Genomic DNA, 12,329 nt, shown 5'->3' on the forward strand with positions numbered 1-12,329 from the left:
GACCTGAAACATTGGCTGTTTCTCTTGCCACGGGTACTGTTCTGTCTGCCTGTTTTTATTTTGTATAGGCTATCATTACCAAAGTGCATTTTGTCAAAGATCAGATCAGCCAACTAGCTATGGTAAATGCAAATATTATAAGACTATCTTGAATGTCTCATGTAACTTGGCTTTAATTCATTTGCGCTATAACTGTAGTCCAGTGTGGGTAAATGGAATAGATTCAGTTGCCTGATCTGGGTCTGACAACCCATTGTCACATGGACCCAGAATTTGTTGGTAAATGCCAGTAGCTCCAAATGCTGTGTCCTTCAGTGTGCTTCTCAGCTGGATTCCCTGTGGAATCCAACTTTGAAAATAGCTTTCAGATCCTGCACGGGGTTAGAACTGGCAATAGCTTCCTGTTGATCTCAATGGGGATTAGAGAACTATGCTGAGGTAAAGAGGACTGGAAGTTACTTTTTAAAAAAATTATTTATGTTTTATGCAATGTTTCTTATATCTTTGAAATATTTTAAACTATTTTATTTTTAAATAAGCTTTTAAAATGTTTAAGTTCTTTATTTTAATAAACCCAGACAGCTTTGATAGCTGGAAGCAGGTCCCAGTCACCCGTCAAAGTTTTCAAGGGAGATTTGGCGATGGGGCTTCTCGAGTCCATCATTGGGGGCATGCCACCTCTTGGGCATCATTGCCAGTCTCCAGGACACTTCCAGCCAGCAGCAAAGGCCCAAGAGGTGGCTGGCAGTGTCCAGGGGTGGGAAGAAAAGGGATGAACAAGGATGGCAATTGCAGGCAAAAGTCCCATGCCATTAAGATCCAATTTGAGAATAGTACCTGTGATATAACTCAGTCCAGTTAAGTTACCGATACTAATCCATAATGTAGAGTTAATGGTAAATTCATTTATTTTTGTCACACATACTGAGTTACAGTGAAAACCTTCTCTTGCATACCGTCCATACAGATCAATTCATTACACTAGTGCATTGAGGTAGTACAAGGTAAAAGCAATAACAGAGTACAGAATAAAGTGTCACAGCTGCAGAGAAAGTGCATTGCAGGTAGATAGTAAGGCGCAAGATCACAGCAAGGTAGATTGTGAGGTCAAGAGTCCATCTTATCATACTAGGGAACCATTCAATAGTCTTATGACAGTGGGATAGAAGCTGTCCTTGAGTCTGGTGGTACGTGCTTTCAGGCTTTTGTATCTTCTGTCGAATGGGAGGGGGAAGAAGAGAGAATGTTTGGGGTGGGTGGGGTCTTTGATTATGCTGGCTGCTTTACCGAGGCAGCAAGAAGTGTAGACCGAGTTCATGGAGGGGAGGCTGGTTTCTGTGACGTGCTGAGCCGTGTCCACCACTCTCTGCAGTTTCTTGCAGTCATGGGTACTTTCTGTTCTAAGTCATGTTGTAGCTTTTAGTGAAAGATGATAACAATGGGACAAATCTGAGTGAAGTCTCTGCCTGTTGATATATTGACATAAGTTAAAATAAAGGCATTGTTACATTACTTATGCTGATGTTAATATTTACATGGTTCTGTTGCAGGTACTGGATTACCGAGTTCTGGATTATGTTTAAAATGGACAATAGTCTTTCAGAAACAATGGAACATTTTCAAGAGCTGGTGAAAAAGAAGGGTGAAGAGTCACATTCCCAGTTTATCGACACCTCACAAATGTAAGACATAAACTTACATTCCATTTCTAAAAGAAAAAAATGCAGAGTAAGCCACCAAAATTACCTGCACAATTAGACTTGCTTAAGAATAGGTGTATGAGAAAAGAGGGAAAAATTTTCAACACAATATTTTTAGTCAGTATAAATTGTAGCCTTACAGAGTGTGGCATCATACAAAATTTACTGTGAATTGTTTTTTTTAATGAACTTGATTGTGTGCTTTCTCAAACCATTTTCTAGAAAGAAAGAACTCTCGGTTAAACAATTGCATTATTTCAGGTTGACTCAAAGTCTCCCTAGCCAAGGAAATAAATTTCATCACGTTACGGTGATAATAACAAGCAATTAGCAATTGTCAACGACTATCCTTTGCAAGTCTCCCAGCAGCAACTTACAGAAAACTGTCAAATCTTCTAAAGTTTCTTAGTCATTCAAAAATATTAATACGTTTTTAAAATCTGAAAAACAAAAAACTGAAAAATTAAAATCTTTTAAGAACATCAAAAACCAAGGCAAAGCTGAAACTTCTAAATATGTTTAAACATCTTTAAACACTTCAAAATATCTAAAGTAACAAACTTAAAAGAAACTTGGGAAATTTGAAAGATTTTTTAAACGATGGATATGGAATGGACAATTCAGGATTGAGATGAGGAGAAATCTCTTCATCCAAAAAGTGGGTGAACTTGTGGAATTTATTATCGCCGAAAGCAGTTGAGGCCAAATCGTTAAATATACTACTAATGACTAAAGAGATGCAGCATCATGGGGAGAAGGCAAGAATAAGGCACTGAATTTGGATGATTAGATATGATCATATTGAACAATGAAGCAGGCTTGAGGTTTAACAGCAAACTCCTGCTCCTAATTTCCATTTTTTTTACAGAAATAACTATATGAATGATCTAACTTTTATCAGAGGCTCATGCAGCCATGCCCATCATTAAAATCAGTGGTGTCTTGATCCTGCCAAATTCACAAGATAAGAGTTGGGCTGTTCGCACAAGTTCCAATTCCTACTGCACGTCATGATGATCCATCATTACAGTGTAGCTTATTGCTTTGCAGCAAGTCACTGACAGCAACTACCAGACCTCCAATTACCAAAGAGCAGGTTAAAAATGTTAACAGATTACCAGAACGCTGGCTAGCTATCATAACCCATTCTAATTTAGTCACTGTTACTTATTATTTGTTCTTGTAACCACACATTAGAATCTTCTAAATAATTCGTGCATTTGTATCTTAGCATATATCACTTTAAAAGTTCTAGTTTTCACTTGTATGTTCTGTCAATGCATAAACATGGTATCTTGAATTTTTTGGAGGCTTTTAAGTAATATCTAAATTATTAGTGACTTTGAAGAACTATAACCATAAACTATAAATGGCTGAAACTGTTGCAACACAGTTCTGGAAGGCAGTGATGTTAGTACTGGGAAATGTAAGATTTTTCAATTTTTTACACATATTTACATTATTGTGAAGCATTCTGGTTGAAAAAAAGTGTTAATCTATATTCCCTAACAAAGTACAGAATCACCTCTTATTGCAGATTTTTCTTTTGTTTCTGCCAATAATCAAACATGCAACTTCATTGTTACTGAATTATAAGCAGTTTGGTCTGTGAGCCCTTATCTGTTACAAACTGAGTTATGATAGTCCATGCACATACACTGAGGACACTAGAGCTGTCAGAAAGAAGAAACTTTCTGCTTGTGTGAGTTTATTTGTAATTCAGGTTCCCAAAGTAAAATAATTTTATAATCAATGTGTGTGAATATTGTAATAATCCAGTTTGTAATAGGACGAAGACAAAACAGAATGCAAATGGTGGAATCTACAACACAAGCAGAACACTCAAAATCAGCAGATTAAACAGCAAAAGATGCAAGTCGCCATCTCAGGTCAAGGGTTAGCTTGTACAAATGCTGCCTGACCTGCTGAGTTCTTCCAGCATTCTGTTATTGTTCCAATTTATATTAGTTTTAGCTGTAAATCATGGGCAAAACAACAAAAATGAAAACCATTTATATAAACAATTTGCTTGTGCTCTGTTAAGAAGATAAGTTTTGAGAACTGAAACTCCAAATGTCTCCAAATTAATCAAATCAAGTAGTCCTTCAAGTAAGACTCTGTACATACAGAAGATTCTTATCTAATAGATTATCCATTTCAAACCACCTCCATCTCCAGCCAAGCAATATGCTGGGTACACCCAGTGCCTATATTTTTTCTAGGCAAAATTATTTCAATTTTCTGAATGCTTTCCTATTGTACAAACATAGACTCATAAGCCCCCAACAAAGTATTTTTGATTTTTTGCAGGACTGGGATTATGCTGTTATATCTGTCGCTGTTGCTTGTAAAGTCGTAAGATTCCACTACTCAGCAGAATACCAAAACAATGGGAACAGCAATATTGCAGTATCATAGATTAGGTAACAGGCTGTATCACACGGGGACTTTCCTAGAATGGGAATGGGTGGAAGAGGGATTACTCAATTCAGAAGATGAGGAGTTTGAAGTTGGTATAATATCAGAAGGCAGGCAAGGGTAAACAACCAGCAGGCACATATCATTAGAGATGACAATCGAGGTCATCGGACTAGAACGTACGTACTTTAATGGAACAAAAAGAGGGAGCAGGCAAGAGTATTCGATTATTGTGCTGCAACAAGAAGGCTGAATCTTAGTCATATTGGAGAAGTGGCAAATCATGTCAGTACATACCCCACCTAGCCTACAATGATGACCATTTTTGAAAGCAGCAACTAAACTTCTTTTTGTTTATTGGACAGAAGTACACATGAATGGTCACGGAAAATCACTCAGCGGATAAAACCAAACTGTAGCAAAAAACGAAAAGTTTCCCTTCTCTTTGATCACTTGGAGCCAGAAGAGCTGGCCGAACACCTAACCTACCTCGAGTTCAAGTCCTTCCGCCGGATATCAGTAAGTCTGGTGTCAACTCTCATAAGGAAATGGGGGAAAAGATCTGATTTCTGTTTTAAAATTATCTCCTTTTGAACACACAGAGGAAGACAAATTTCATCAGGTTACTCATTTGAGCTTCACACACCTACAAATAAACGACATAGTAAGCAGTTGTGATTGTTCTCAAAATGGCTGATGGTGCATGGTAAATTGTTAATTACTGACAACAGCAGAAAAAGTGTAAAGAAGCGATCCTTGTACTTCATTTACAGTGCAATCATAGTCCAACAATTAATTGAAAATAAATATACCCCCAAACTAACTTCGGATTTCAAGGATTGCTTTATATTGCCCCCTCTAAAATCCCATCTGAATTGCTAACGATTTGTTATTGAGGTGACACCTTCATGTTTCCATGGTGATAATATTTATGCACGAAATAATTTTGATAATTTTGCTGCAGTGAAAAATATCTTGCACGGTTTTTCCAGAAAATGCACACAACCTTTAACATTCCTCTTTACCATAATGTACAAAGCAATGTCAACTGAAAAAAATCAATTTTGTGATATGGTCTCCATCGCATCTGGTCTCCAACAGCCAGTTAGCACACAACAATAACTCACAAACAAATTATATTATCAGATTATCCCTTTTTCATCTTGTTGAGTGATAAATGCTGGCCAGGGAATGGAGAGCTCCCCATTTCTCCTTTTGCATGGTGTCTTGTGTTATTCTCTGTCCACCCTGAGTGAACAATTGGTGCTTTTGTTTAACATTTCATTTGAAAGATAGTTTATCTGACAGTGCAGTCCCTTTTATATTGTACCAAAGAGACTTAAACATTTAATGCTCTGGAGAGGGGCTTGAACCTAAAACCCCCAATAAAAATGCAAGGTATAAGAGCAAGACTGGGTCACATGTCCTCTCAAACCTGACTGACCATTTGACAAGGTTATAGTTGATCTTCAACTACAACTTGCTTTCTCATCCTATTTCTCAACTCCCCTAACTTCCCTAGATTCCCTAGAAGTCTATTAATCTCAGATTTGGATATGCTCAATGATTGACCATCTACAATCCTTTTAGGGTAGAGAATTGCAGAGATTTACAGTGCTCTGAGCACAGGAATACTTTCTGACCTCAGTTCTAAATGTCTGATCCTTTACCCTGAAACCACTCTAGATTTCCCAACCAAAGGAAGCAACGTCTCAGCATCCACCCTGCCGTGCCCTTCAGGTATATTGTATGTTTCAATAAGTTCACCTCTCATTCTTAACTCTAACAAATATAAACTTCTTAATCTGTCCTCATCAAACAGCACTTTTATCCCAGGAATCAGTCTCAAGAATATTTATTGCCTTATCCCCAAAGCTAATTCATTCTTCTTGAGATAATGAAACCAGATCTGTACATGGTGTTCCCAAGTGTAGTCTCATAGAAGCCTTGTATAATTGTATTGACCTCCTTATTCTTGTATTCCAACTTGATGTTGCAAAGACCAACTCTCTGTTTACCTTTTTAATTGTTTGTGAGTACTTTCTCTTCATTTTAAAATGTTCTTTATGTTACTCCTTCCATCCGAGTTTGGTTTGTTCACATTTACCCACATTATATTCTATCTGCCACCTTCTTTCCCACTCACTTCAACTGTCAAAGAGGTCATCTCTTTGTGTCCTCCTCATGGATTACTTTCCCACTCAGCTTTGTATTGTCAGCAAATGTGGATACATTCTAATCAATCCTTTCATGTAAGTCATTAATGTAGGTCATAAAAGCTGAGGCCCAAACACTTCTACTTACTACTCACTACTTATAACCTGCCAATATGAAACTTTTACTCCAACTGTTTTAGTCTGTGAACAAATTCTGTATCTATGCTAATATTATATGGCCAATTTCATATCCTTGTCTTGTGTAACAACTTTTAATGTGCAATTTACCAAATGCCTTAAGAAATTCCAAATATCCTCGCTTTTTCTTTATCTACCCTGCAAATCACATCCTCAAAAATCTTAAATTTAAACTGATTCAGGAGCACAAATGTTAAAATTGAATCACAATTGCCATCCAGCAGTATTTCAAAGTCAACTTAGGAATGCTCAAATATACAAGACATCCCTTGTATCTTCAGTCCTCTCCTAGGAGATGCTTCATGGTACATGGCCAATGACATTTTGCCACTGGTGCCAAACGTGACCATCCTTGACTGGACATGATTTTTCCTTCTCTATTTGCAGGTTGGTGGAATGCTTAATCAGGAATGTTTGTGCACATTTTCATATCGAGTTGTTCAGAACTTTCTGCCATTTAAAGGAAGATCCATGTCTATATAATTAACCGCAATTGTGACTTCACCAACCTATCAAAAAATGTTTCACCATTTAAAGGCAGGATGAGATAAAGTTGATAATGATGGATAACAATCAGAAAATGACCGAATTTTGATTTACCCAGTTTTCAGATTATCAGAATTATGTATTAACTGGCTGTGTAAAGGATAATCCCACAATGGAACGCTCTGTCGCTTTGTGTAATGGCATCTCACAGTGGGTCCAACTTATGGTTCTCAGTAGACCTACACCACAACTACGAGCTGAAGTCTTCATCAAGTTTATTCGTGTGGCTCAGGTATGGATGGTGCTTATAGTTCTTTCAAAATGTGCAAATAGTTTTGCTGGAATATTATTATTGTCAAAGTGAATGATCAGATTATTCTTAATTTACAGATCTTTATTGTCATAAATCCATTGTTAAGAAAATATTACCAAGACAAATAGAAAATCATTATACAATTAAACAGTCAACATGATTTAATTAAGGAGAATTCTTTGAGGACGTAATGACCAAGGTGGATAAAAGGGAACCAATAGAAATAGTGTATTTGGATTTCTAAAAGACATTTAATGAGTTGCCACATAAATGATGCTACACAAGGGTTCATGAATGGATAGAGGATTGGCTTGCCGACAGAAAACAGAGTTGGATTGAGTAGGTTAATTTTAAGCCATGACCAGTGAGGTTCCTATAATGATAAATGCTGCAGCCACAACTATTTGCAATTTTTCTTAATGAATTAGATGTAGAAGCCGAGTGAATTGTCGCCAAATTTGCCATTGTTGCTTTCCCTTTTATTTCTGTAAGTTGTGAAGGGGTATCTGTGAGCAAAAACAAAATGGCCCTCTTGAAAGAAGAATAGAAGTGCAGAACATTGTTTAAATGGAAAGGGACTAGAGACTGGTCCTATGCAGAGGGATCTGAGCATCTTTATACGTGAAACACAGGGAGTGAGCATGGAGTTACAGCAGTAATTAGGAAACCAAATTGAATGCTGGCTTTATTGCAAGCGGGAATTATAAAAGTAGGGTTGGTTTGCTACAAGCATACAGCGGATTGATAACACCACATCTGGAGTACTGCGTACTGTTTTGGTCTCCTTATTTAAGAAGGGAAATATTAGCATTTGAGGCAGAAATTTCATTTGGTTGATACCTGGATTGAAGGGGTTGAGTTATGAGTGACAATTGAGCAGCTTGGCCCTATACTTATTGGAAAGGATCGTATTTTCTGAGAGTTCTCTCCAACACCCTCCATTGCTTTGCTATTTTCCTTGTCCGGACTGGCTCATCTTCACAATGGATGTCTAATTTGTCTGCACCTCTACCCCACACCAGGATGGCTGAAAGGACCTTTGCTTCTTCCTTGTATAGATCTCACATTGAACAACATCTGCTTTAACTCGACTTTATTACCTCCAGATTAAAGGTGTAGCTATGGGAACCTGCATAGATCCAAGTTATGCCCATCTCTTTGTGGGATGTATGGAATAGTCCTTATTTCAGTCCTACTTGGCTCCATGCACCAACTATCTTTCTTTATTGGTGTTGCTTCCTGTGCTCATACAGAACTTGATAGTTTCATCACCTTTGCTGCCAACTTCCACTCCACTATCACTTTTACGTGGTCTGCCTCTGACTCTCCCCCTTTCCCCCTCCCCCTTTCCCCCTCCCCCTTTCCCCATTCCCCCCTCCCCCTTCCCCCCTCCCCCTTCCCCCCTCCCCCTTCCCCCTCCCCTTTCCCCCTTTCCCCTGTCCCCCTTTTCCCCTTTCCCCTCCCCTCCCCTGTCCCCCTTTTCCCTCCCCTCCCCTGTCCCCCTTTTCCCTCCCCTCCCCTGTCCCCCTTTTCCCTCCCCTCCCGTTCCCCTTCCCCTCCCCCTTCCCCTCCCCCCCTCCCCCTTCCCCTCCCCTCCCCTGTCGCCCTTTTCCCTCCCCCTTTTCCCCTTTCCCCTTTCCCCATCACATCCCCTTTTCCTTTCCCTCCCCCTTTCTCCCCTTTTCCCCTTCCCTTCCCCTTCCCCCCTTCCCCTCCCCTTCCCTTCCCCTTTTCCCCTTCCCCTCCCCTTTCCTCCCTCCCCTCCCCTTTCTCCTTTCCCTTTCCCCTCCCCCTTTTTCTTTCCCCTCCCCTCCTCCCCTTCCCCTCCCCCTCCCCTTCCCCTCTCCTCCTCCCCCTCCCCTCCCCTGTCCCCTTTTCCCCTTTCCCCATCACCTCCCTTTTTCCTCTTTCCCCCTCTCCTTCCCCTTTCCCTCCCCTTTTCCCCTCCCCTCCCTTCCCCTTCCCCCTCCCCTCCCTTCCCCTTCCCCCTCCCCTTTTCCCCTGTCCCCTTTCCCTCCCCTCCCCCTTTTCCCCTTTCCTTCCCCTCCCGTCCTGCTTTTCCCCTTTCTCTCCCCCTTTTCCCCTTTCCCCTTCCCCTTTCCCTTTCCCTCCCCTTTCCCTCCCTCCCCTCCTGTCCTGCTTTTCCCCTTTCTCGCCCCCTTTTCCCCTTCCCTCCCTTTCCCCTTCCCCTCCCTCCTTTCCTCCTTTTCCCCTTTCCCCCTTCCCCCCTTCCCCCTTTCCCTCCGGGAATAGCATTAGTGGCCAACGTCCACTGATTCCCACAGCCATCTTGACTCTACCTCCTCTCACCCAGTTTCCAGTATTGATTCCATTTTCCCAGTTTCTCTGAAAGCATTTGCAGTGTTTTGCTTAAATAGTTTGTATATCAGTTCTTGCACTGTTTCCTTCACGTCTTTTTTTCCCTCTTTTGTTTTTCCTCTTTCTATTTTCTTTTCTTTCCTATTAAAACCATCTACAGGCAAATCATTTGCGACTGACAAGCTTTCACCACTCTCTCTCAGCTGCCACTGCCATCACTTTTGTGATTCATCTGTTGGTCTCCTCACTATCACAAGTATTCCTATTCTCTCTATCTTTCACCCATCTCTGCATCTTCTCAGTTCTGACGAATGGTCATTGATTTGAAACGCTATATGTTTCCAATTCCCATACATGCTGCCTAACCTGCTGAGTATTTCCAGCATTCTCCATTCTTATTTAAGATTCTGAGTGGGCTTTAAAGGCTAGATACTGGAGTCTTATTTCCCCTCTTGCAAGAAATGAGAACTAAAGGGTATAGTTTAAGAATGAGAAGCCACCTATTTCAGACTGTGGCAAGGAGGAATTTATGTCTGAAGGTCATCGATCTTCAAAATTCTGTGCCCCAGTGAACTGTGAAAGCTGAATCATCGAATATATTCAAGGCTGAGATAAACACATTTTTGGAATATGGTCAAGTCGAGGGTTATGGGGAAGAGGAAAGTGGAGCTGAGGCCAAGATCAGAACAGCCATGATCTTACTGAATGGTGGTACAAGCATAAGGGGTAATATGGTCCACTCCTGCTCCTATTCCTTATTTGTTATTGTTTTTAATTAAGTAATTCATAGGACACTTATATTTGCAAATCCAGTTTGTTTCATTGGTTCCCTAGATATGTGCATGGATAGATATTGATAGAATGAGACAAGAAATCCAATTAAATTTGTTGTATCCATGTATTGGTAGTACAATCAAATATTCTGAGACACCGTAATAGCATAAAGCTAGAACTCCAACAGGTGACCCCTGCTTAACAGCAGTTCAGGTAATGGAATTCACAAATCACTACCAAAATATCTGAGATACAGAATAAAAATTTGCTCTTATGAAATTTGTGAAAAAAATAAATACAAAACTTACTTTTTGTTCAACTCACATTTCTTGACGCACATACAGATGACATGCCTTCACGTTACAGAAAATTGTGATGTAGACCGTTTTCTAGGAAAGCAACCCCCCCCCCCCCTAATGCAGGGGTCACATGTAATATGTATTAACACTTTAAGGATAAATTGGCAGATCACAATGAATCTCATGCAACCTTGAGGATCAGTTCATAATTATGACTTAGCAAGGGAATTTTTCTTTAACATTGCCCACACAGGAAAATATGTTTGCTTAAGTATTTCAGATTATATATTTTACTGTTTTGAATCCAGGTGGTGATTATAATTATGGGTTGCCGGTACAGTAAACCTCAATCATTCACAGCCCTGCCATTCTTCTCATCTGATTCAGAATGCATTGTCATATGGCTTTCTCCTCAGAAACTCCAGCAGCTGCAGAACTTTAATACACTAATGGCCGTGGTTGGAGGTTTGTGTCACAGCTCAATCTCCAGACTCAAAGAAACAAGCGCCTGCGTCCCTCATGAAGTTAACAAGGTTGGTGCTTTACTTGGAGCAGGTCTACACCAGAGTTTGTGATGTTGCAAGATTGATAATAACTTTCTTAAAATTTGGTGAAGATCACGGCCTGGATTTCACTGCCGTGGGCCCATAATCCTTTCTTGCCGCCTGTGGTCACGTCTTGTCCAAAGGTCACGTTACCTGAGATCTTGAGCCAGAGGCCTGACTTTGGGTGGTTGTCTCCTGTTGCCAGCAAACTACATTCCACACTGATACATGTAATAAGTAGGATGTTTGAGGCCCAGGTGAGAGGCTACAGGGGAACAGCATCTGATTGCAGTAGCTTTCAATCCCCTGCTCCCTATGAAAGATGCAACGTATGCTGGGCAATAGCTGCATTCATCTAAATATCTTGCAAATACATATTTATAGTTCTTCATGTGTGAACTTTTCTTTAATGTCTGAAACCATCATTCCAAGACAGCACAACTTCTTTAAATAGTTGAAATGAGTAGGTTAAATGCTCTTCCTCCATGTATTAGTGCAAGCACAGTGTGGTGTATAAAATTTCCCCACATTGAACACCCTCTGTGAAAAATGTACCTTATTAAAGATATATGTTATCTGCTTATGCCATCATTTTCAGTTTCAAGTTATATTTTTGCACTGGGAAATGAAGATGTGAGATGAAGAACGGACACAATGGACCCAAGTGGTCTCCTTCTGGACTGTAAATTTTCTCTGACTCTAAGAACAGAAAAGACTATTTTCCCATACAATATAAGCTTTCATAATGAAGGCAACTTGATTAGAATTCTATACAAGGAACTTGTACACATTGAGAAAGGACTGTAATTATCAGGCATTCGTGTTCCTACCACCCAGGAAACACTTGATTGTATGGTCTCAAACGTTTTTAATTCTTAATAATATTTTTAATTACTTAGGCAGGTGTGCTGTGATCTGCAACTGGATTGATAACTATAATTTCTCATCAGGAGCCACAAGTACCATTCAACTACTCAAGATCTTGTGTCATCATCCCTAGGCACTTCTTGTCCCTTTGGCAGAAGTAGTTCGGAAATTAATTCAGAAAGTTTGGCCCTAGGATGATCTCACTGTTGACTCTGGACCCAACTGTACCTCCAGCCAAATCAAACGTGGCCAAA

At 40.0% G+C, this 12,329-nt stretch overlaps 1 protein-coding gene across 5 annotated transcripts in view; it reads left to right on the forward strand.

Annotated features, from left to right (window-relative positions):
- The window catches only part of LOC127575681 (RAS guanyl-releasing protein 1-like), a 122,764-nt gene that overhangs the window by 90,774 nt on the left and 19,661 nt on the right, over nt 1-12,329 (forward strand). For 4 of the 5 annotated variants that reach the window (XM_052025622.1, XM_052025590.1, XM_052025612.1 and 1 more), the window contains 4 exons: nt 1,551-1,682; nt 4,484-4,637; nt 7,077-7,250; nt 11,080-11,196. In XM_052025622.1, the coding sequence (XP_051881582.1) occupies nt 1,551-1,682; nt 4,484-4,637; nt 7,077-7,250; nt 11,080-11,196 (577 nt within the window). The remainder of the gene's footprint in view (nt 1-1,550; nt 1,683-4,483; nt 4,638-7,076; nt 7,251-11,079; nt 11,197-12,329) is intronic. The other variant, XM_052025601.1, reaches the window with a different exon arrangement.

Source organism: Pristis pectinata, chromosome 1 (assembly GCF_009764475.1).
Source record: "Pristis pectinata isolate sPriPec2 chromosome 1, sPriPec2.1.pri, whole genome shotgun sequence".
Taxonomy (NCBI): Eukaryota; Metazoa; Chordata; class Chondrichthyes; order Rhinopristiformes; family Pristidae; genus Pristis; species Pristis pectinata.